Source organism: Hemicordylus capensis, chromosome 5 (genome assembly GCF_027244095.1).
Source record: "Hemicordylus capensis ecotype Gifberg chromosome 5, rHemCap1.1.pri, whole genome shotgun sequence".
Lineage (NCBI taxonomy): Eukaryota > Metazoa > Chordata > Lepidosauria > Squamata > Cordylidae > Hemicordylus > Hemicordylus capensis.
Window position 1 is genome coordinate 93,897,747 of NC_069661.1, and position 24,904 is coordinate 93,922,650.

Consider the following 24,904-nt stretch of genomic DNA (forward strand, 5'->3'; position numbering starts at 1 on the left):
TAGGTTGCTGCCCTATTCTGAACCAGGCCATTGGTCAATCACCTTGGCTGGCAGCAGCGATCCAGAGTTTTCAGGTTTCTTTTTCAGCTGAAGATTCTAGGGATTGAACCTAGAACCTTCTGCATGCAAAGCAGATGTTCTTCCAGAACTATGGGCCCATCCATGAAACAGTCAAGAACTGTTCCATGGGATCACTGGGTTATAGGATGTATTTAAAACAGCAAACTGCATAGCCCTGACATACAGTTACCTGAAGGTTGGGTTTTTTCTGCTGTTGTTCTCCAAGCCCTTCACTTTTCATACACTATAATAATAAATAAGGTTTGTTCGAAGCACTCTGTGTGTGTACCTAGCAATAAAAATATAGATTATATTCCATCAATAAAAACTGAGAATAAAGGCTTTGAGCTCTTTCATTCCAATAAAGTTTTTGCCTCGGTTTCACTGCTGATAGAATACCATAAATTTTGTCATATTCATGACACAATTATAGCAAAACATCTGTTTGTGTGGTTACAAACCAACAAAGTATACATACTTTCTACCGATCAATAAAATGCACAATAAATGTCAGGAAAGTTGACATCATAAATTATACCTAATGATAAGATATTTGGATTCAAGGACAGGTTAGGACAAACTCTACTGCTTACAGCAGCAAAAAGGATAGGGACTAAAAATTGATTTGGGAGAACTTATCTATAAACCCTCTTAAAATCCTTCTTCATTGACAGTATTGTAACTTTTCCTTATCTGTTTTAAGCATGGTGGGGAAAATTGTTAAAATAGCAAGACATGTCTAGCTTTGATTTTTTACAAGGTTATATTTGGAAAGATTTTTAATCTTATAGGAACTTTAAAAACTTTATAGGCATTTTTCATGAGATTAACACAAGGAGGCAACTATCTATATGTAATAAATATCTAGTGTAGCCAATGGAAGCCCCACATTTCTAATCAGTACCCTTCTGTGGAGGATCCCATTTTTTAGTTAATTCAACCATGGACTGTGGGGGTGGTTGCAATGACTGTGGTCCCTTGGTTCCAATGATTGCACAAATTGTCAAGTAGGTGTGGGAGAAACCAGCGTCCTTCTCACCAACCTCAAAAAAGTTGGAGGGTATGTATCGAGTGAAACAGCAGGACACTCAGTACATCACTAAGCATCCAATACCAAACTAGGTTGTGGTGGAGTCAGCTCAATCGAGAGTGAAACAGCATCTTCTATCGGTGCTGTTGGACAAGGAAGGCAAGAAGCTAGACGCAGTGGGAAGACGTATCTACTCTACTTCGAGCCTACTGCTACGGGTGGCCAATCATCAGGCATATTGGGTTAGGTACCAACATTTTATCTTGGAGAAGCTAGCCCCATTTTTCGGCCAGCTCAAACAGGACCAAAAAGAAGCAGCCACCACCCTCCTCCAAGAGGGTTCCAAGGTGGCTAAATAACAACTTCATTCAGAGTGCCACTGTGCAGATGGTGTGTCCCAGGCCATGGTGGCTGCGGTCTCCCTCAGGAGACATGTGCGGCTCCATGCAACATCACTCTCACAAGAAGCTCAGTCCCGTATTGACGACTTACATTTTGATGGGGAGGCTCTGTTTAGCCAGCAGACAGATGACACCTTAGAGAAGGTCCAAAAGCTCCACTCCACAGCATGCTCCATGGGGATGTCGTACTCTACCACCACCATATCAACCCAAAAGTGCTACTGGCTGCTCCAAAGTCAGTATAGGCTGCAGGGGTATCAGTTGGGTTACCAGTCTAATAATTCCTTTCGCCAGCACGGCAAGTACCAACAGCATAGAGCTGGTGCCTCAGCTGCCCAAAAGCCTCATTTTGTCTCCAAGCCCGCCTATCCAAAGAGGCAATGACAGCGCAGCCTCCAGGCTAGCCCGCCATTACAACACATGGGCAGCCATTACTTCCATTGTTTGGGCTTTAGCCATAGTTCGCAATGGCTACTGCATAGAGTTCCTAACCTTTTTCCGGCATAAGGGCCACCAAGCCTTCCCTTCATTTGTTGGAAGAAAGCCACTCCTTGCTGGGGAAGGGGGCCATCGAAGAGGTGCATATGGACTTGGGCATAGGTTTTTATTTGGGGTACTTTATGATCCCAAAATGAGATGGAGACCTGAGGACAATCTTAGACCTGCGGGATGTCAATGCCTTTGTTCATTATAGGTGATTTCGGATGGTCACAGTCCCAACCATTTTGCACCTCCTGTCGAAGAATGTCTGGTTCGTGTCTATCGATCTGAAGGATGCATATTTCCACCTTTCTATAGTGCACCATTATCGAAAATATCTAAGGTTCCAAGTGGGCGGCTGTACCTACCAATATAAGGTTGTCCTGTTTGGACTGGCATCGGCACCTTGTGTCTTTACCAAGTGCATGGCGGTGGTGGCGGCACATCTTCAGCTAGAAGGAATAACAGTCTTTCCATTTACTGATGACTGGTTGCTGGTGGCTGCCTCCTGCCACCACCTCATACAACATGTGCAACTCAATCTTCGCTTGTTTTGTTCCCTAGTATTGGAAGTGAATTTCGCTAAATCAGCACTCAAAAATTGGAGTTTCTGGGGACCCTGCTAGACTCCAGGACAGGGAAGGACTTACCTGGCTCTGCACAGTCTCAGGGAAGCAGCACAGACATTCTGTCAGCACAGATGTCATACAGCCAAGTTCGTACGAAGACTTCTCAGCCTTATGGCTTCCAATATGGCAGTCTTCCCTCTAGCCCACTTCCACATGTGTCCCCTTCAAGTGTGGTTTCTGAACAACTTCAATCCTTACTACCAACACCAAGCAATGCCCCTTGGGCCACCATGGGTAATGCCTGCAGCTGCACAGTGGTGGACAAGGGTCAAGCATATGATGAAGGGTGTACCTTTCTGGCAGGTCTCCCTGATGAGGACCATAACAATGGTCCAGTTGGGGGGCCCACTTCCGGAACCTCACAATAGCGGGTTTTTGGTCTTGCAAAGACAAAGGGAGACACATAAATTACTTCGAATTGCTAGCTATTTTTCTGGTCCTGAAAGCATTTTGCTATTAGATCAATGAGCAGCTGGTGTTCGTCCTACCAGACAACATGACAGCACATTCTTACTTAAATCGGCAAGGCAGCACGGTCTCCCGGAGCTTGATGTATCTCGCCCTGGATATCTGGTTCTGGTGTAAGTATGAGAGAGTCTGGCCAATGGCTGTGCACATAGAGGGGACTTCCAACTACCTAGCGGATGCACTAAGTCACCAGACAGCCAACTCCCATGAGTGGTCCCTGGATCGGAGGGCTCTGTGTGAGGTATTCTGCAAGTGGGAAATCATAGTGTCGTAGACCTGTTCACTACAGCGGCCAACACAAAGTGCAGATGTTACTGCAGCAGGGCGGGAGTGGACAGACGGTCTCTAGGTGATGCTTTTCTCTGCCATTGGGGTCAGGATTTACTCTATGCATTCCCACTGATACATTTGATCCCAAAGGTTCTCAAGAAACTGAGGATGGACAGGGCATGGGCAGTCTTGGTGACCCTGTGGTGGCCGAGGCAGCCTTGGTTCACCACCTTCCTAAATCTGGCCAACCACACTTATCTGCACTTACCCCTGAATTCTCAACTCTTGACAATGGACCACGACCTCAGGTTACACCCTGGAATTGTTGCACCTGATGGTCTGGAAGATATGCACAATTTATTGACCCAGTTCAAAGGCTGCTGGATGCAGAACGGAAACCATCCACCCTTAGGTGCTGTGCTGCTAAATGGAAAAGATTCTGCTCACATGCTTCGGAAGGAGTTTTTCCCCCAACACAAGCTCCAGTCTTGGCTGCCCTGGAGTAACTTTTGGCACTGTGAGAGTCAGAGCAAGCTCATGTCTCGATCAGGGTGTACTTGGCAGCGATAGCTGCCTACCATAGTTATACAGATCTGTTTACCGACCTGGCAGCTAAATTTTTTTTAAAGGGTTGCTTAACTTGTTTCCAGCTGCCCCTCATATATTGCTCTCATGGGATTTACAGTTAGTCCTCTCTCAACTGATGTCACAGCCATTTGAACCTCTAGCCACATGTAGCCTGAAGTTCCTGTCATTGAAAACACTATTTTTGGTGGTCATCTCTTCGGTGCGGAGGGTTAGTGAGCTGAGGGCCCTGTGGTGTGATTCCCCCTACTTAATATTCGACAAGGACAAAGTTGTATTGCATCCTGACCTTATGTTCCTGCCCATAGTGGTATTGGAGTTTCACATGGCTCAAGAGCTAAATTTCCTTCCCTAATCCAGTCTCGGATAGGGAAAGGGCTTATCACTCTATGGATGTTCGCAGAGCATTGGCTTTTTATGTGGACAGGACTAAAGCCTACTGGAAGTCTAACAGGTTTTTTGTTAGTTATGTGGGTCCACCCATGGCTAAGTCCCTCTCGACGCAAAGAGTTTCATCGTGGGTTGCAGAAGCCATTACATTAGCCTGCCAGTTGGCAAAGGGGCAGCAGCCCGGTTCGGGCTCATTCGGCACGGGCTGTGGCATCTTCAACAGCGTTCTGGAAAGGAATCTCTCTGGATGAGATTTGCAGGGCAGCGACCTGGGCTATCCCGTTGACTTTCTTCTGCCATTATGCCCTAGATGACCAGTCAAAGTTACAGACTGCGTTTGGAACATCGGTTCTCCAGTCAGTCTCTCAGTAGGCTGCTCCCTCCGACCAGGTAAGGACAGCTTGTTACAATCCCAAGTTTGATGCACAGAGACCACGAAGAAGAAGGGCAGGTTTCCTACCTGTAACTGTAGTTCTTCAAATGGTCTTCTGTGCATTCACACTCCCTCCCTACGTCCCTGCAGCAGCCTGTCTCTATTTCTGTCTCTGGTTGCGGCAGTCTGCTTTGACTGAAGTAGAGGGGAATAGGGTCCTATAGAGGGAGCTATGTTTCCCTCGCTCTCTTTTCCTTTTATGGTGAAGCTTTGGAAGGTTCCGGAACCTGGTCTCTGCACAGGCGCACAACCCAAGTGTGAATGCACAGAAGACCACTCGAAGGACTACAGTTACAGGTAGGAAACCTGCCCTTTCTTCCCGCTGTCAGGCTGTTTGCATTTCATATACATTAGCAAAGAGAGAGAGAGTATCAGTGCTGCATAGAGCCTCCCTGCTCCTGAAGGCATAAAGTGTAGATGCATCTTAGATGGTGACTTCTTTTAATTAGCCACAACTTTAGTTCCAGAGCTGTAGCTATAATGGAACAAGAGCGGGACCAAGTCCCTGGGTCCCTGCAGGAGAGGGGGCCCACCTGCTGAGTGGCAGTTTGCTCTTCACTCTCCCCCTACCTCCTCTCTGAAGAAGTGGGGAGGAGGCGGGGCGAGGGCCCATCTTCACTTTTTGTCCCAGGGCCCACTCCAACCTTACTACACCTCTGTCCAGCTCCTCTCATAGCACTCAGTTTCAGAATCACTGATTTAAAAGTTACCTCAAGAAACCTGAACCAAATCCTGTTTCAGAAGAGTCTAGGCTCTTAGTGTTGGTACAAGGTGATTTGTGTGGTTTTTTAAAATTCTGGTTTATTTATTTTATTTTATTTATCAAATTTGTACACTGCCCCAAACTTTTGTCTCTGGGCAGTTTACAATAACATAAAACCAGTGAAAAACATATACTGTTTATCATAACTCCATTTAAACATACTTCACTAGATGCTATACTAACTCTTCTTCCTATGTTCAGTGTGTGTGTTTGTGTATGTATATGTGTGTGTATATGTGTGTGTGTGTGTGTGTGCTTGTTTCATCCAGCGCCATTCCCTATATAATAAATCACTTACACTTTTGTGAAAATGCATTAGTGTCATCATCTTTCAAGACAAACATTTGTAACAAAGGCTTAATCTTAATAATGTCACAATGGAAAGTGATTATTTTAACTGATTACTTCTGAGTTGGGATAAAATACTATATCATACTTGACAAATGCAATTTTTTTTCTCCTCAAAAAGAATTTAATTAGTTAAATGTGTCATTAAATTAATTGCCATTCCTTAAGATTCCAGTACAACCACTGAAAGTCCTTCTGCTCATTTACCCAAAGCCCTGACATAGTAAAAGATCAGATAAGATTGTTGCAGAAGGGAAAGTTGTATAAAGGCTTTGCTGTATTGTAGGCCATGGTCCAACGTTGTTGTTTTCTTTTTCCAACATTGAAAACAATGTTGTTGATTATTGTACATTATAGCGAGGAGGAGTTGGTCTGGGCCTGTTTTTCATGGTTCAAGGACTGGGCCCATCATCATCTCTCACCTCAATGCAGCAGTGCCGAGAGTACCACAGAAATGGGAAGTAAGGTCAGTCTAAGACCTTAAACTTGCTATTGTCAGAAGTTGCTACAAACCAATAGAACAGGACAACGTTGGCTCTCCAGCTACTGTTGAATTACATCTCCCATCTTCCCCAGCCATGATAAATTATTATTGGGGGTGATGGGAGTTGTAGTGTAACAACTGGAAAGCCAAAGTTTCCTACCCCTGCTATAGAAAGTTTCCCATCACTCGCCCTTCCTACCACAGTGTTCCCTCAGTGGAAGCTGATGTGAAACAGCCATTGACACTTGACAAATAAAGAACCATCATCTGAAGCACTATTTCAGTGAGGATGAGGGTCAAGATTCACAGCATGCTTCAAAAGCCTTGGCTTGGAATCATGGAACATACCATCTGCTAGAGATGTGCACGAATTGGATTTTGCTATTCGATTCGAGTTTGAACTGAATAGCAAAATTATCAAATAAATAATTGAGACAGCTAGCTTGGCCAGCCATTTTGATGAATTGACCTTGAATCACTCAAATCAATCTGAGTGAGCCGAGCTTCATTTTTTTTTTTTTTCTGGGGAGAGCTGGTCTACCAATTGAGAGATGTCCCAGTGCCAGGTTGACAGCTCCTCTGCTGACATGGAACATGAAACCCTTGAGGAGGGCAGGTGTCATTCTGAGGAAGAGGAACAAAATTTTTGAGTGACAAAATGATATCCTTTCATGAAGAGGATATGCCTTCAGGGGTGACTGTTGTGTGGCTCTTAGTAGCAAGTGATCTGATCATTAAAATACAAAGAGATGGATTGAAGACTGTATGGTGACTTGCCAGTCTGATGTGAAGCTTGCAGACATCACATGTCGTCTAAAAACCTTGTAGGTAGTGCTGGGGAGGAGTCAGAAGTTGTACTGCATGCTGGCACCAGGAACTCCAACAAATATAGTTAGGCAGTCATGGAAGGAAAATTAGGTTGTTGCTAGAGTAGGGGGCCTCCAAGCAGTAGCATTCTTAGAAATGCAACCGATTCAAAATGCAGGACCAGCTAGACAAGCAGAGCTTGGAGGTCTCCATGCATAGATGAGATGATGGTGCCAGGATGAAGGATTTGGATTAGTTAGGAACTGAGAAATATTTTGGGGCATGTCAAGCCTGTACTGCAGAAATTGGCTCCACTTGAACTGAACTAGATTTGTATTTTGAACTAGATTGCTGCTTAATATCAAAAAGGTGCAACTTTTAAAACAAACCCTGGAGGAAAGTCAAAAGAAGCTGGAATGGTATCTGGTTTGGGAATTTCATCTCTAGGTGATGAGAATGGAAGTGTTTTACATCATCCAAGCTGGGAGGGGGACTTAGAAAAGAACATACAGTATACTAGAATGTGACAGCCAGTCAAAGAGGCCAAAGGGCCACAGGGGGAAATGCACATGCCAAAAATATTCGGAGACAAACTCAATGCATAGTTGTTGATACAATAATACTAGAAGTCTCTGCCACTGAACCAAGGTGGGGGAGCTGACGTGTTTGGTTGAAAGTGACAACGTAGATATACAGGGAATAATAGGAACCTCGTGGTACGGAGAGAGGGAAGCAGGTTACATACCTGCAACTGGCGTTCTTGAAGTGATCATTTGTTCAGTCACACAACTCTTCTTCCTCCCCACTGCAGCATATTTAGTCAAGGGTTTATGGGTTTGTTGCAGTGGTCTTACTACACTGAGGGAGGAGAGCTAGGTGGCTTTGCTACTGTATATATATGGCCACTATGTTTGCCAGGATATTTCAAAAAGGATATTGGAACAGATGGATCTCTCGTCTGCTCCAGCACTGCCCTTCTTATGTTCTTAGGTGATGGCAACATTTCTAGTTCATCTCTCCCCCTTCGTAACATGTAGTACAATTTAGCTGTGTCTCATGTGTGGCAGGGAACGTCATGATATGGGCAAGTTGCCCATTTTGGGCAACTTACCCAATATGGGTAAGTTGTACTAGACATCGTGAAGGGTGTGGGGGGGGTGCATTAGATATGCAGCTGCCATTTTCAATGCAGCCATGTATTGTCTAGTCTTTAGAATGTCTCTCCTGAAGGTCACTAAATCCTATGTCATGAGCCCTCAGTAATTTTTTCATAGCTGTAAAATAATACTACCATATAGCCTGAACATGATTTTAAGTTGTAAACAGTTCTGCAGCTCTAACTGGAAGATGGGTGGAACTGAATCAATTCAATTTCATCATGGTGCACAACACTATTGGCCCAACAAGCCACATAACCATGCTCCAAACACATAAACAGAAAAAGCATAAAAATAATAAGAACCTGGGAAAGAGGAATAACCATTTGCTTCTCTGTTCATAGGGACTGGGTAGACCCCAATTGGTAGACCATCTCTCCCTGTTAAAAATGGCCCTTAAATCGAGTTGAGTTGAATCAGGGATGATTTGATTCAAACTCGAATAAGGCCCTGTATTTTAAGGGCAATTTGATTTGAGTTTGAATCTCCTGAATCACCCTTATTTGAACTTGAATCTATTCAACCTGAATCAATTTGCACATCTCTATGATCAACATGGCAGACGATCTATATCAGAGGCGTATCTAGGGAAAATAGCGCCTAGGGCAAGCACTGAAATTGCGCCCCCTGTCCATACATCTGACACCCATCTTTCAGATAACTTTACCATAATATCAGCGGAAAAATACAAGTCTGAAGGTCACATACAAGTCACATATCTGAACATGTGTACAGTGACTTATATATATATTTTTAATAAAAATTAGGGGTGTGCAATTCGGGATTTTGGGTGATTCGGCTCGGACCCGAACCGAATCACCCCTGTTCTGTTTTGTGCCCGAATCTGGGTCACCCGAATCACCCTTGATTCGGGTCAGATTCGGATTTAATCCGAATCTGAATCCGAATCGATTTGGGGGGTAAAAAGGGGCCCAGGGGCAAAATTTTGGGGTGGGGTGGTAGTGCCCAATGGGTAGAGTCTACCACCCCAATTTCAGGGGGATTGGGAAAAATCCTGATTTTTGGTGAATTTTTAAAGTTTTAGTGACTTTGGGGCAGTTCGGGGGCATAGCATGGGATCTGGGCAAAAGTAGTGGGGTGGGGTGGTAGTGCCTAATGGGTGCAGGCTACCACCCCAATTTCAGGGGGATTGGGCAAAGGGCTGATTTTTGGTAAATTTCTGAAATTTTCATGTCTTTGGGGCAGATTGGGGCATATTGGGGCAGAAAGTGGGGCCTGGGGCAGAATAGTGGGGTGGGGTGGTAGTGCCTAATGGGTGGAGGCTACCACCCCAATTTCAGGGGGTTTGGACAAAGGGCTGATTTTTTGAGAATTTTTGAAGTTTTAGTGACTTTGGGGCAGTTTGGGGGCAGAAAGTGGATCTGCCCCAAAAGAGTGGGGTGGGGTGGTAGTGCCTAATGGGTGGAGGCTACCACCCCAATTTCAGGGGGATTGGGCAGAGGGCTGATTTTTTGAGAATTTTTGAAGTTTGGGTGTCTTTGGGGCAGATGGGGGCAGAAAGTGGATCTGCCCCAAAGGAGTGGGGTGGGCTGGTAGATAGTGCCTAATGGGTGGAGGCTACCACCCATCCCCAATTTAAGAGTGATTGGGCAGAGGGGTGAATTATGGTGAATTTATTTGTATGAGGTTTGTCTTCATAAGGTGAAGTGTGCTAAATTGATTACTTCCTCATATTATTCATAGTAAAGGAAAGTGTGAAAAAGTGAAAGTGGGGTCATGAGAGTTGTTTAATTGAAAAATATCTCATTTGCTATGATAGAATGAGATTATTCTATCATAGCAAATGAGATATTTTTCAATTAAACAACTCTCATGACCCCACTTTCACTTTTTCACACTTTCCTTTACTATGAATAATATGAGGAAGTAATCAATTTAGCACACTTCACCTTATGAAGACAAACCTCATACAAATAAATTCACCATAATTCACCCCTCTGCCCAATCACTCTTAAATTGGGGATGGGTGGTAGCCTCCACCCATTAGGCACTATCTACCAGCCCACCCCACTCCTTTGGGGCAGATCCACTTTCTGCCCCCAATCTGCCCCAAAGACACCCAAACTTCAAAAATTCTCAAAAAATCAGCCCTCTGCCCAATCCCCCTGAAATTGGGGTGGTAGCCTCCACCCATTAGGCACTACCACCCCACCCCACTCTTTTGGGGCAGATCCACTTTCTGCCCCCAAACTGCCCCAAAGTCACTAAAACTTCAAAAATTCTCAAAAAATCAGCCCTTTGTCCAAACCCCCTGAAATTGGGGTGGTAGCCTCCACCCATTAGGCACTACCACCCCACCCCACTATTCTGCCCCAGGCCCCACTTTCTGCCCCAATATGCCCCAATCTGCCCCAAAGACATGAAATTTTCAGAAATTTACCAAAAATCAGCCCTTTGCCAAATCCCCCTGAAATTGGGGTGGTAGCCTGCACCCATTAGGCACTACCACCCCACCCCACTACTTTTGCCCAGATCCCATGCTATGCCCCCGAACTGCCCCAAAGTCACTAAAACTTTAAAAAATCGCCCAAAATCAACCGTGAACCGAATCACCCGAATTTTTCATGCCCGAAATTTGGGTGATTTGGCTCATGCCCGAAAAATATCGCGGGACATCGGGGGTGATTCGGTTCGGCCCCGAATCACCCGAAATTGTTCATTTCGGGCACAGATCGTTCTGTGCCCGAAATTTTTTGCACATCCCTAATAAAAATACCTGTAGCCCCTTCGGGGGACTTCCTAAAGGCTGGGGGGGTCTGCAAATGTTCCCCCCCTGCTGTCCTCTAGGGCCTCACAGGGACCATTTAAGCATGTGCGGTGGCCATTTTTTTAAATTTTTTTAAGATACGCCCCTGATCTATATATACCTCCATCAATCTTTACATCATTTGTAACTCACAAATGATGTTTCCCTGCCATGTGCGAGGTCATTGTTTGTATATTCATTCTGATTGATAATTTTAAGATGTTCATTTAGGATTAAATTTAAGTATAGTGATCATAGTTTCAATATCTTGGAATTTCACCATTGTCCTAAATGTATGTAGGATTACACTAGGCAATTTAATGACAAGTATAGCATGGTCTTTTCTTTCCCAAAATATCCTTCTTATATATCTTAATATGTTTCTTTTTCTCTCCTACTGTTAGTACAGTTTTGAATCTGACAACTTGAAGCTATTCAGATCTATTGTTCCAGAGTTGTTCTTAGTATTGTTCCTAGTATCCAAACCCTCTTTACTAAAACACTAGGAGTCCAAAAATTCTATACCTGTGTTATCGTTTGGCTTAGGGGTTTTTCCCTCCTTTTAAGGCTGGATACTTCAAAGAAATCAAATAATTTCTCCCAGTGTCTGCCTTTCCCCCCTATATGAATTCCCAAGCTATGGTGAAAACAACCTTTTAGCATTGGTTTTGACTCGTTGCCAGTTATGGGTGGTGTGTGAAGGATAATTTCATTTCCAAAGGTATTGCAATTACATAAACACGAAAGCAATAATTCATGTTATCCAGCATCAGCATCAAATAATTTTGCAGTATTGATTTTGAAGAAAAGCCAGCAGTATGGTATCAAAGTCTGACAGACACCAAATAGCAACCATTCCATTGTTTGACAGTATCTGTAACAGTGAGGCAACTCCTGAGGTGCCCACTGTTTCATTAAAAAGAAGCAGAAAGAGTGTGTGTGTGTGTGTGTGTGTGTGTGTGTGGTGGGAATTGTGTAGATTAGATATGGTAAACTGCTGTAGCCTTGCATTCCCCTCTGTCATCCAATAGCAGTCCCAGAACCAGAAATATATTTTCCCATACAAACCAACTCCCTTATGTGATGCTGTCATCATCTGTCAAAAAGTGATTCTCAGTTATGGAGCACATGTATTAAATAAATTATCAATATTGTTGTTGTTTGTTGTTATCTAGACCCATTTCAAATGGGGTTATCTTTTTAACGAAAGGCGGTATATAAATGCAAAAATAAATAAATAAATAAATAAAAACGGGCTTTTAGTGGGCTATGGGTTTGAGACTACCTTGGTCGGCCTGATGGATGATCTCCAATTGACTATCAGCAGGGGAAGTGTGATTCTGCTGATCCTTTTGGATCTCTTGGCGGCTTTCGATACCATCAACCATGGTATCCTTCTGGGTCACTTGAGGGAGGTCAGATTGGAGGCACTGTTTTACAGTGGTTACGTCCCTACGTCTCTGGTAGATTCTAAATGGTGTCACTAGGGGACTAAGGATATGTGAACCAGGCTGGCCTCGGCTGGTCAAGTTGGAAGCAAACCACCCTGTTCAATCCATGCTCGGCCATTTTAGTAATGGTAAAGGGGAATCCGGTGAGGATTTCCCTTTACCAGTACAGGGGCAGGGGGCTGTCCTAAGTATAGAGGGGTTGAGAGGGGAGTAAATCTTTATTCACAGGTACAAGCTACAGTTATCGTGGTGGCCATGGGGTGGGGTGGCGGCAGCTCCCCCCACCCCCACTGGACTCCCCCTGAGTACCATTGGCTGGTGGCAGCCCAGTTTGGGCCTTCTCTGGCCCAGTTCGGACCTCTGCACATGTGCGAGGGCCATTTTAGTTTTCAAAGAGGTTAACATTGAAAAAGAATAAGATGGCTCTGTCTCCAAAGGACTCACAGTCTAAAAAGAAACACATGGTGGACACCAACAAAAGCCACCAGATGGGTGTTCTGCTGGAGCTGAATAGGGCCAGTTGCTCTCCAGCTGCTAAATATAAGGAAATCACCACTTTGAAAAGTGTCTCTTTGCCTAGTTTGCAGGGAGAAAGAGATGTACAAAGACATGAAACATGGAATATTTCTTTGTGGGCTTTTATTTATTTATTACAACTTGAACACTGAAAACATTAAAAATGAAATGGGGCAGCAATGGTGGCATGCTTTATAATTTAGTAGAGCAGCCAGAGGCCATATCAAGTAGAATCAGGGACTGCATCTGGTCTGTGGGACTCCACTTTTGTATTTCTAGGGAAGAGGTTTTGTATGTGATCAGCATGTGTAAGCCATTTATTTTAGAGCCATTTATTTCAGCTTCTTTAATTATTAGCATCTATACCTTTCACATTTGCCTGCTGTTTTTGTTTGTTTCCCTATGAGCAGAGAAACAAATAGTTGTTCTTCTTTCCCAGGTTCTTATTATTTTTATGCTTTTTCTGTTTTTGTGTTTGGAGCATGATTATGGGGCTTGTTGGGCCAATAGTTTTGCACGCCATGATGAAATTGAATTGCTTCAGTTCCACCTGGTATCTTTCAATTGCACTGGTAGTTCTTTCAAACAATTAGAGCTGCAGAATTGTTTGCATCTTAAAATGATGTTCAGGATATTTGGCAGTATTATTTTATAGCTATGACAAAATTACTGAGGGCTCATGGCATAGGATTTAGTGACCTTCAGAAGAGACATTCTAAAGACTAGACAATACATGACTGCACTGAAAATGGCAGCTGCATATCTAATTCATCCCCCCTTCATGATGTATAGTACAACTCACCCACATTGCAGCATCATGATGTTCCCTGCCTCTTATCAGCAGCGGCTAGTGATGTGCAACAAAGACAGAGAAATGTGGATGTGAGATTGAGACACAGCTAAGTTGTACTAGATGTTACAAAGGGGGGGAGATGAAATAGACATGTTGCCATCACATAAGAACATAAGAAGGGCAGTTCTGGAGCAGACCAGAGAACCGTCTCTTCCAGTATCCTGTTTCCCACAGCAACCAACGTGAAGCCTCTGAGAAACCCTGAAGTGAGGCATGTAGTCAAATGGCCCTCTTCCACTATTGCTTCCCAGCAACTGGGATTCAGAGGCATAATGCCTTTGAATTTTGGAGGTCATGTTTAGCTATCAGGGTTAATAGCCATTAATAGATTTGTCTTCCATGAACTTATTTAATCCTCTTTTAAAGTATTCTAGGCTACTGGCCATCACCTCCTCTTGTGGTGTGGCCGTGAATTCCATAAATTAATTCTTCACGATGTGAAGTAATTCTTCCTTTTGTCTGTCCCAAGACTCCAGCCAGTCAGTTTCACTGGTGATCCTTAGTTCTCGTATTATGGGAGAAGGATGAAAACTACCTCTGTCCACTTCCTGCACAATATATAAATCTCTGTCATGTGACCTTAGTCACATTTATTCTAAACTAAAAGGGGAAACTAAGAAATGTTAGCCATTTCTTACAGGAACGATACTCCAGGTCCCTGATCATATTGGTTTCTCTTTTCTGCACCTTTTCTAGTTTTACAATATTGTTTTTGCATCCCTGGTTTGGAAGTGAAAGTCAAGAAGGCACTAGCACAACCCCTGGTGTGTGCACGATGAATGAAAGACTCTCATGTGAGCTCTGGGTACATCCCTGCAGAGCTTCCCCACATACACGCTTTGTTAGTTGGGGTGGCAGCCAAGAAGAGGACTCTTCCTCTTGACCATATATGGTGATCATATATATATATATATATGGTGCCACCATATATGGTCCACCATATATGGACCATATATGGTGATCATATATATATATATATATATATATATATATATATATATATATATAGTCACCAAATATATTGGGTATAGATAGATAGATAGATAGATAGATAGATAGATAGATAGATAGATAGATAGCACAGTCCTACCCACCTCTCCTTCCCCAGTGTAGTAAGACCACTGCAACAAATAATAAACCCTTGACTGAATATGCCGTAGTGGGGAGGAATATTAGTTGTGTAACTGCACAAACAATCACTTCAAGAACACCAGTTGCAAGTAAGCAACCTGCTTCCCTCTCTTCATTCCACCAGGTTCCTATTATTATTATTATTATTATTATTATTATTATTATTATTACTATTTTACACAGAAAGGTGTTATTGACTGGTTTGTTTTATCCAGACATCGAGTCCTTCCCAAGGACCTGGGATGCCAGAATTTTATTGTCAATGTTGTTGCTGTTATAGATATCGTCGCAGAATATAGGCTGTTCCCAGTAAAGCTGCTTTTTGTAATTGGCTGATGGTGATTTCTGTGGCCCCTATGGTGTTGAGGTGCTCTTCAAGGTCTTTTGGAACTGCACCCAGGGCGCCAATGTTATTATTGTTATTATTGTTGTTATTATTATTTTACATTTTATATTCCGCTCTTCCTCCAAGGAGCCCAGAGCGGTGTACTACATACTTAAGTTTCTCCTCACAACAACCCTGTGAAGTAGGTTAGGCTGAGAGAGAGGTAACTGGCCCAGAGTCACCCAGCTAGTTTCATGGCTGAATGAGGATTTGAACTCGGGTCTCCCTGGTCCTAGTCCAGCACTCTAACCACTATACCACGCTGGCTCTCTATTATGCCCTCTATATCTATGTTGTCACTTTCACCCAAACACATCAGCTCTCCCACCTTGGCTCAGTGGCAGAAACTTGTAGTATTACTATATCAACGCCTATGCATTGTGTTTGTCTCTGAATATTTTTGGCATGTTCATTTCCCCCTGTGGCCCTTTAGCCTCTTTGACTGGCTGTCACATTCTACTGCACTGTATGTTCTTTGCTAAGCGACCCCTCCCAGCTTGGATGATGTAAAATACTTCCACTCTCATCACTTAGAGATGATATTTCCCAACCTAGATGCTATCCAGCTCCTGTTGACTTGCCCCAGGGTTTGGTTTAAAAGTGGCACTGTGACCTTTTTGATATTAAGCAGCAGCAATCTAGTTCAATTTCAGTTCAAGTGGAGCCAATTTCTGCAGTACAACCTTGACCTGCCCCAAAATATTTCCCAGTTCCTAACAAATCCAAATCCCTCCTCCTGACACCATCATTTCATCTATGCGCAGAGAACTCCAAGCTCTGCTTGTCTAGCTGGTCCTGCATTTTGAATAGATTGCATTTCGAAGAATGCTACCTTGGAGGCCTCAGGTGGCTTCAGGGGCGTAGCATGGTTGGAGTGGGCCTGGGGATGAGATTTTAAAATCGGCCCCTCGAAAATCTAAATCCCACTGGATTAAATACAGTTCATAAATCCTAGAAGAGTAGCTTTCCTTTCCAGCAATGTATAATAATGAAAAGCTGAACATGTACCTGATATATTTCTGAAGGAATTGTCATCAAATGGAGGACAATTGCTTTTCAATTGACATTTTTCACATATTTTATACAACATTCCCTTTTATAGGGAAACTTCAGCTCAGCCACACTCCCCAGTCCAAATGCTCCAGACCTCAGCCTTATCTCAGTTCCCATAAAACTGAAGGCTTTTCCAAATACCGCTGCTTCTTGCTGGCTGTAATGATAGAGACTCAGTCAGGCTGTTTTTGGAAGGTGAGTGAAAGAAGCTTTGCCTGAGCAAGTAACTTGTTCGCAACAGCCGGTGAGGAGGCTGGCTCCTTGAGGCTACCTCTTCCCACAGGAAAATGGCAATTCAGGCAATCATCTCAGGAGGCAACCATCCCCTGCCCAAAGTGGAAGCCCATGTGATGATTGAGAGAAGTAACAACCTTTTTAATGTCTATGGATTCCCAACTGGAAGGACAGCTGGGAAATGGATAGATTTGGCCAGAGATTTGCTTTTATTAAATGCACGCACTATTCCTAGATATAGCAGGAGCAGAACGTTGCAGCTGCAATGTTTGATAATTGCTGCTGCAGTTTAGCAAAGGAGACTTTCAACCATGCAGTGTGAGCCTATATATGTTTTCTCTGAATTCCTAACAAATTCAGTAAATTTTGCTTGCAGGAAATGTTCCGTATGGAGCTTTTAAAGCCCTTTAACACACATCTCCTCTGGAATGGAGGTGCTGCGTTCACATATTGGCCAGATTTACCCTGTAGTCACTGCAAGTTCTCAGGGAGCAGTTCACACACAATTCAGGTTTTCCACTGCTCATTTGAGTGTAGCCCGATTTATATCCAGGGTAAACAAAAAATCCACTATTTTGCATGGGTTTTTTGGGACAACTTCGATTTCACAGTAAAGCCTCCCAGTAAACTCACAGTAAAGCCTGCTGTGTGTAAAGGTTCCAGGTAATTGTGTGTGGAGAATTGCAGCCTCAGGCAACAAATCTAACCACATTTAGCTGCAAGTACATTTCATTGAAACCTACAGGACTTTACTAGCAAGGAAAGCATGTCTACTTAAAAATATAACTCCATTGCATTCAACTGTTGAGATCCTTCCCTGGTAAGTGCATATAGGATTGCACATGCTCAGGGATGTAAATGAAACCAAACTAATTTGTGCTCCCAGCATATTTTGCTCCCTATAGGAGACCAGTAAGTCCCACTGAATCAAGGAAGATAGGTGGGGACAAATAGAGAAAAGAGCAAGAAGTAGCACCATTCCTCAGGAGAAAAGGTGTGGGGGGTGGGGAGAGAATGAGGAATCTGCCTCTTCTTGGTAAAGTTTTACAATAGATGAGACATGCCGGGGCTCCTGAAGTTATGCCCTCCTGAAGTTATGCCCTCTGTCCTAAAAGTCATTCTCCCTGATCCTCAGTGTGGAAGTAGGGCTGGTCTTTCACTGTACTGAGATAAAAACCACTCTCTGCAGGTGCTCAGAAGGAGGGCCATGCCAGGGCTCCAGGAGCACCTGAAGTTACACCCTCTGTCCTAAAAGTCATTCTCCCTGATGCCCAATGTGGAAGTAGGGCTGGTTGTGGTCTCTCATTGTACTGAGATAAAAACCACTCTCTGCAGGTGCTCAGAAGCAGGGCCGTCCCTAGTGGGGTGCGAAGCTGAGGGCGAATCAGCATGTGCAATAGCAATAGCAATAGCAATAGCACTTACATTTATATACTGCTCTATAGCCAAAGCTCTCTAAGCGGTTTACAATGATTTTAGCATATTGCCCCCAACATTCTGGGTACTCATTTTACCGACCTCGGAAGGATGGAAGGCTGAGTCAACCTTGAGCCCCTGGTCAGGATTGAACTTGTAACCTTCTGGTTACAGGGCGGCAGTTTTACCACTGCGCCACCAGGGGCTCTTATCCCTTTAAAAACCATACACCATGTGCAGGGCCTCCTTAATATTTAATATCATTACAGAATCATACTGATTGATGACATACAGTTTAAATAGTGTGAGAGAGGTTTCTGTACAAGTCCAACCAGTTTGGCATTTCTAAAGAACAAAAATAAAAACAAAAACACATGCTTCACAGTTCTCACTCAGACCTTCTGGGTTACAAAACATCTTGAACATAGTGCATTTATAAATGAATGAATGAATGAATGTAAATATAATATTGTTTGTTCCAGGGGTGGGTTTTTGTTTTGGTTTTTTGGTTTGTTTTTGTAATTTTCTGCCATGAAACAAGCCACTTATAGGACTTTTTTGATGGTTTGGTTTTTTTTAATTCAAAAAAATATTAAAAACCAACAATTTGTCCAATCCACTTCAATTTAAATACACATATTCCTCCCACCCTCCCCTAAATCTCTGCTCAATACCAAAGCTCTATACCAAGTCATTCCAGGTGATCAAAGGCTGGCACAGAAAGGGGGGTGTTTTACCCTTTTTTATGAAGGCAAAAGGCAGATTCTTAAATCTGGTGGTGGAATGATGGTCTGGGGGGGGGGGCTTCTGTTCTAGACATTTTTGTAATTTTTTGCCATGAAACAAGCCACTTATAGGACTTATTTTGATAGGGTGTTTATATATAGATATAGATATAGATATAGATATAGATAGCCAGCAAATTTTCCAATCTGTTTCAAATTAAATATTCAGAGACTTCTCAGTCTGCCCTACCTCCCCCCCACCATATCAAAGCCCTATGGCAAGTCCATCCATATATATCCCGGGGGCAGGGGTTGGTAACCACAAAAAGGAATTCACATTCTACCTCCATTAATGACAAAGGCTGGGCTGACTGGCCTGGGTGGAGGGTCTGCAGAGAGCTGTAGTGGACAAGGGCAGCCAGTGCTGGCCACCAGGGGCGTATCTAGGGTGGGGCAGGTAGGGCACGTGCCCCGGGTGCCACTTGAAGGGGGGCACCATTTTGTAAAATTAAATTTTTTTAAAAAAAAAATGGCTGCTGAAAACAAAATGGCCACTGCACATGCTCAAATGGCCTCTGTGAGGCCCTAGGCCATGCCAGGCCTTGCAGAGGCCATTTGAGCATGTACGGTGGCCATTTTGTTTTCAGCAGCCATTTTTTTAAAAAAATATTATTTTTAAAAATGGCCACTGCAATGCTCAAATTGTCCCTGTGAGGCCCTAGAGGCCAGTGAGGGGAGGGAAACCTTTGCAGACCCCCCCCCATGCCCCCACGGCCTTTAGAAAGCCCCCTGAAGGGGCTACAGGTAAAAAAATTTTTTTAAAAAAATAGTATGATATAAGACACTGTACACATATTCAGATTGGCACTATGTACAGCAAATCAGGGCTTGTGAATACTGAGCTGAAGCTTATGAGTTAGGATTGCATTCATTAAATGTGATGTCTTAATAATATGGCTATTAATAGTGAGTTTGTCTTTGAATCAGTGTGAAATCCTTAGTATTAAGGCCCACTGGGAGTTTCTTGCTCTCTTTCTCTCATTTTAACTGTCTTTCTGAAAGACTAGAATATATTCCAAGCAGTGACACAGTTTACTCTGCATATCCTTTAATTATTTTCAGAGTATCTGGGAAAAGTCCAATTCTCCATTTAATTTTAAAACGTATGTAATAGTGATGCTACAATGCATAGTAGAGAATTAGACAGGCACTTCTGTTTAGTTTTCCAAGTACACCTCCACATAGTATTTGGGTATTGCATGAGCCCCAGCATACTGAAATTTGTAGTTTTCTAGCATTTTTTTGTCTGGCTACGTCCACTGCTGAATAGTTTTTGAAATATTAAAAGATTAATGAGCTTGACTTGTATTTTTCAGCTGATATTATGGTAAAGTTATCTGAAAGATGAATGTCAGATGTTTGGACGGGGGGGCGCAATTTCAGTGTTTGCCCTAGGCGCTATTTTCCCTAGATACGCCTCTGCTGGCCACTATGCCTGCTTCCTTCCTTCCTTCCTTCCTTCCTTCCTTCCTTCCTTCCTTCCTTCCTTCCTTCCTTCCTCTCTGGAGAGCTTCAGGCTTCAGTGAGGCCAATACAGAGGCCTCTCTGGAAGTCCTGCCCACCCACCAATCAGCTGAGAGGCAGAGAGAGAAGGAGCTCTAGCACCTTGCATGCTGCTTAGATTGCCGGGCAAGCAGGAGAGGGTGAACAGAGCAAGGGGGACTGGCTGAGGGGCCTTGTGGGGGGGCCCTGACCCTGTGGGCCTAGGAACAATTGTCCCCTCTTGTCCAGTACACCCTACGCCCTTGCCCCTACTCCAACAACCTACATTTTGCTTTCGTGACTGTCTGACTATATTTGTTGGAGTTTCTGGTGCCAGCATGCACTACAGCTTCTGACTCCTCCCCAGCACTACCTACTGGTTTAATAGATGCCGTGTGATGTCTGCAAGCGTCACAGCAGACTTCACATCAGCAAGTCACCATGCAGTCTGCAATCCATCTCTTTGTATTTTAATGATCAAATCACTTTGCTACTAAGAGCCACACAACAGTCACCCCTGAAGACATATCCTCTTCATGAAAGGATATCATTTTGTCACTCAATAATTTTGTTCCTCTTCCTCAGAATGACACCCGCCCTCCTCAAGTCTTTCATATTTCATGACAGCAGAGGGGCTGTCAACCTGGGAGTGGGACACCTCTGTCATCTCCCTGATGGTTTCACCCACGTGAGAGGGGGAATGATAATTTTTTTTAAAAAAAATTTAAGTGCTGCCTTGTGGCGGGGATAGGGGCTGCCAGCGGATGTTCAGGCACTCAGGGGAGGGAGGAGGAGGAGGCAAGAGCTCCTGCTGTAGGCAAAGGAAAGTGGACAGGTTCTTGATGGCCACCTGTTGTAGGAACTTCTGAGGCTCCTCAAGCTCAGTGCCGTCTGGGGAGACCATCTGCTCCAAAATACTGAGAAACTCCATGGCTGCACTCTGGGGAGGGAGGGAGGGAAAATGGGGAGAGAGAGGTCTGGAGTCAATGTTCACCACCGACCTCTCTGCTTGCTCAATCGTTCAGTTGGTTGAGCCCTCGCTTTGGTGCTCTTCTCCCTTAGCTGTGAGGCGGCCCCATCCATGGTAGAAGTGGCTCTCCTCTCCTCTGCTATTTCCCTTTCCCCTCCCCACACACATTGTGCACCTGAAAGCACACCCTGATCTGAGGGGGGGGGGGTTCCCCGCTCATCTCAGATGTTATGAAACAAGATATAAGTTACTCCCGGGTGAGGACAATGCCCTTAACACATGCCCAGAGGTCGTCCTCTCTTATTACTTCATATGTGTCAGGGTGACTAAGCTCGAGCATTGCGGAACTAACCCCTGAGCCCTGTCAGGGAAGCGACGGAGAAACTGACAGAAACCTTCTGGTACCCTTATCCAAAACCATTTACATAACCTGCAGCAAGGCAAACAGCGGTCTTTCAGCACCTCCCTTCTTGATCATTAGCCACCCTGCTTCCCTCGTCTCCTCACCTCTTGTGCTCCAGATACTCGTCTATGGCTGCTGCAACCCCCAGCTGTAATGTCAGCCACTCTATCTAAACTCACCATGCTCTGCTTCTAGTAATTTATCTGACTCCAGTGAGCTGGACCTGTGCCCTGCCATTACCTACTATTACTATATTTTCTCGAAAACAATTATATAAGGAAGCCTGTAATTTTGTGAGTTGCTGAGAGGAGATCTTTGATTGAGGCAGTGCACCTCTGCCATTACTGGCAAGGAATTTAGAAAAATGACACATTTGTGAGGGATAAGGACACGGAATTTCTGTTATCAGTGCCCCCACTCTAAACTAGTCATGTACAAGGAAATGCGTGCTGGAGTCCTGCTTCCAACTGGAAGTGCCTTTCTCTTCTCTTCTCTTCTCTTCTCTTCTCTTCTCTTCTCTTCTCTTCTCTTTGTCGAAAACAGCCACATGGCAAGGGGTGCTGCTACTCCATTCGGGATTAATGCTTTCCCTTCGCTTCATTTTCCCACTGAAAATTGCCTCCTCTCCTGACCTTGCCCCAAGCACTCCTTGTAGTGGCAGAAGAAAATGAGAGGAGGGGAGGGGAGGAGGAGGAAGGAAAAAAGAGAAGGGGGTTCTAAGTTTAATTTTTAAAAAAAAATTATTTTAACACTCTGGGGCGGCGGCGGACGCAAGAGTGGTAGTACTCTGCTTTCTCCCATTCTAAAAAGGGCTTGTTTGGCCTGTTTTTTTACCCTTCCGCCTCTTCCTATGGTGATGGCAGCCATTTTTGAGGCCACCATGCATGCCCAATGGGCCTCTGCGTCACTGGGTCATGAGGCAGTTCAGGGGGTTCAGCATGAGGTCTCAATGCAACCCTCGAGCTGGTTTGCACATCCCTATAGCTTAGGTCATCTGGAGTGGATGAGCCAACTCATGCCCTAAAACTTATTAAACACCAAAATATGAACACCTCAACTTGCAAAGCCTTGGAGCTGGCTCAAATTATAAATTGCAGGATAAAAAAATTTAAAGTTTGACTTCAGCTACCCAGCAAACCAGCTTTTCTTTCACCCAGATCTCCGTAACTTGATTAACATAGTTTCCCTGTGCCATTCATATAGTCCTGCCTTCCAGCTCCCCATGCCATAGGCTCACCATGGAGACACCCCTAAAGAACAACAGAGATGCCTGACTAGCAGTAGGTGACATATGACCTGTTCCCTCTTGGGACAATTGGATCCTGTCTTTTCCAAACAACTCTGGGCAGAGAAATCAGAAATCATACTGTTGTATCATCCCTCCACCCTGCCATGCAAAAATTTTGGAAAGCTCATTATTAACTTTCTTGCGGGCCCAACTCGCTGCACTGATTTCCATGGCCTGAGGCTAGTGCAACCAAGGCAGCATCTCAGCTAAGCAGCAGACTGCCTTCCAGGTGCTGCCGGGGGGTGGGGGGTGGGCAGCAAGAGACATTAAGCATAAAATAATAGGTGCTTACCTCCACTACCGCCACAGCTGAAAGCTGCTCCAAGCACCAGCAAACCACCCGCACCGTTTGAAATGGGAGATCAGCCCCACTACCCACCTGGCCTCCACATGTATGTGGAGGCCATTTGCTGGTAGTGCAAATGGTGAGTGGCGGAGCTGATCGCCTGTCGCAGGAGGTGCAGCGGTAGTGGAGGTAAGCACCCACTAATTTACGCTTACAGCTGCCTCTCAGCTAACGAAGATGACACTACCACTATGCAGCTGGCCTGGCTTCTAGTGCATGAAGGCCCACTCAGCATTTCCAGTGGGAAGGTCTGTGAAAAAGGGGTCCAGAAACTAGGCACTCTGGTGGGTGTTGAGGCTCTTGGTGAACTGGACGTAGATGTCAGCATCTGAAAATAAATGGAATTGAGAGCCTGCCCCGATGACACAAAGCCCCATTTCCCAGATTCCCTGCAAGATTGCCCAAATGAAACCTGAAATGCTGGGGTCACCATATGAACCCATGCTCTCTCATGACTCCTGCTATCCAATTGTTGTCCAATGCTGGAGACCACAGTGATTGTATCTGTCTGTTATTTCTCATAGACAAAGGAGCAGTTGGAAGGCTAGAAGCCACGCTGTTAGTGGACCTGCCCTCTAAGGTGAACAAGCAACCACTAATAGTAGACATCTCATAGTAGCGCCTGCACCCAAAGAACATACCCCTTGCTGCCAGCCAGTATTGAGGGTACCCATGGTAACCTGTGCTTCCTAGGAGAAAGACAGAACTATGATAAGTGCTGGAATTCAGTTCAGAGCCACTACATAACATATTATGAAAAAGTATTACAAAGAGACTTAGAGTGCAAAATATAAACCACTGAAGAAGACCATTTCTGTTGAAATGTATTTGATGTGTCTCTAGGACAGGCCTGCTCAACTTAGGCCCCCCAGCTGTTTTTGGAGTACAACTCCCATAATCCCCAGCCACAATGGCCAATAGCCAGGGATTATGGGAATTGTAGGCCAACATCTGCAGGAGTGCTGAAGTTGAGCAGCCCTGCTCTAGAACATATGAAGAAACCTTGTTCTGGAATTTATTATTATCCAGAACATTAATGGAGCAGGCTTTCAATTCCATTTATTTTCAGATGCTGACATCTACGTCCAGATCACCAGGAGCCTTTCTTATTAATAAGTTTATGTGGCTTCATCTCTTCTTTTTGGTTTGGTGAATTATTGACCGTAATTTCATTACTATTTGGATATTGTGGGTTGTATTGTCAATACCCACTGACATACTGTTAGTACTATGGATATCGATGAGATTGGACTTTGGACATGTCCTGCTAGTAATCATAGGATTCTACCACACAGGAAGTGTGTATGATTTTATGATCTTTTGTCAACTAACTTTTAGTGATTAATGTTATATGCTTTATGTTTTTAATAACTATTTTTATAATGTAGAATAAATGTGACATTATATAATTATGAATTTAGGTGTATTATTGGATTTATATAGCAACATTATTGGATTCTTAGTAGATTGTTGCACTTCTTAGGAACCATGTGTGATTCTCAAAGCACCAAGAGCGCCC

The 24,904-nt window shown here is 44.1% G+C and overlaps 1 protein-coding gene across 13 annotated transcripts in view; it reads left to right on the plus strand.

The window, feature by feature from the left end:
• SGCZ (sarcoglycan zeta) overlaps positions 1–24,904 on the plus strand; it is an 889,976-nt gene that overhangs the window by 597,826 nt on the left and 267,246 nt on the right. The window contains exon 1 of one of the 13 annotated variants that reach the window (XM_053253781.1): positions 4,953–5,043. The exons of the other annotated variants lie outside the window; for them this stretch is intronic. Within the exon in view, the coding sequence (XP_053109756.1) occupies positions 5,008–5,043 (36 nt within the window). The 5' untranslated portion in view covers positions 4,953–5,007. Of the gene's footprint in view, positions 1–4,952; positions 5,044–24,904 lie in introns of those variants that run through there. 13 annotated transcript variants of the gene reach the window in all.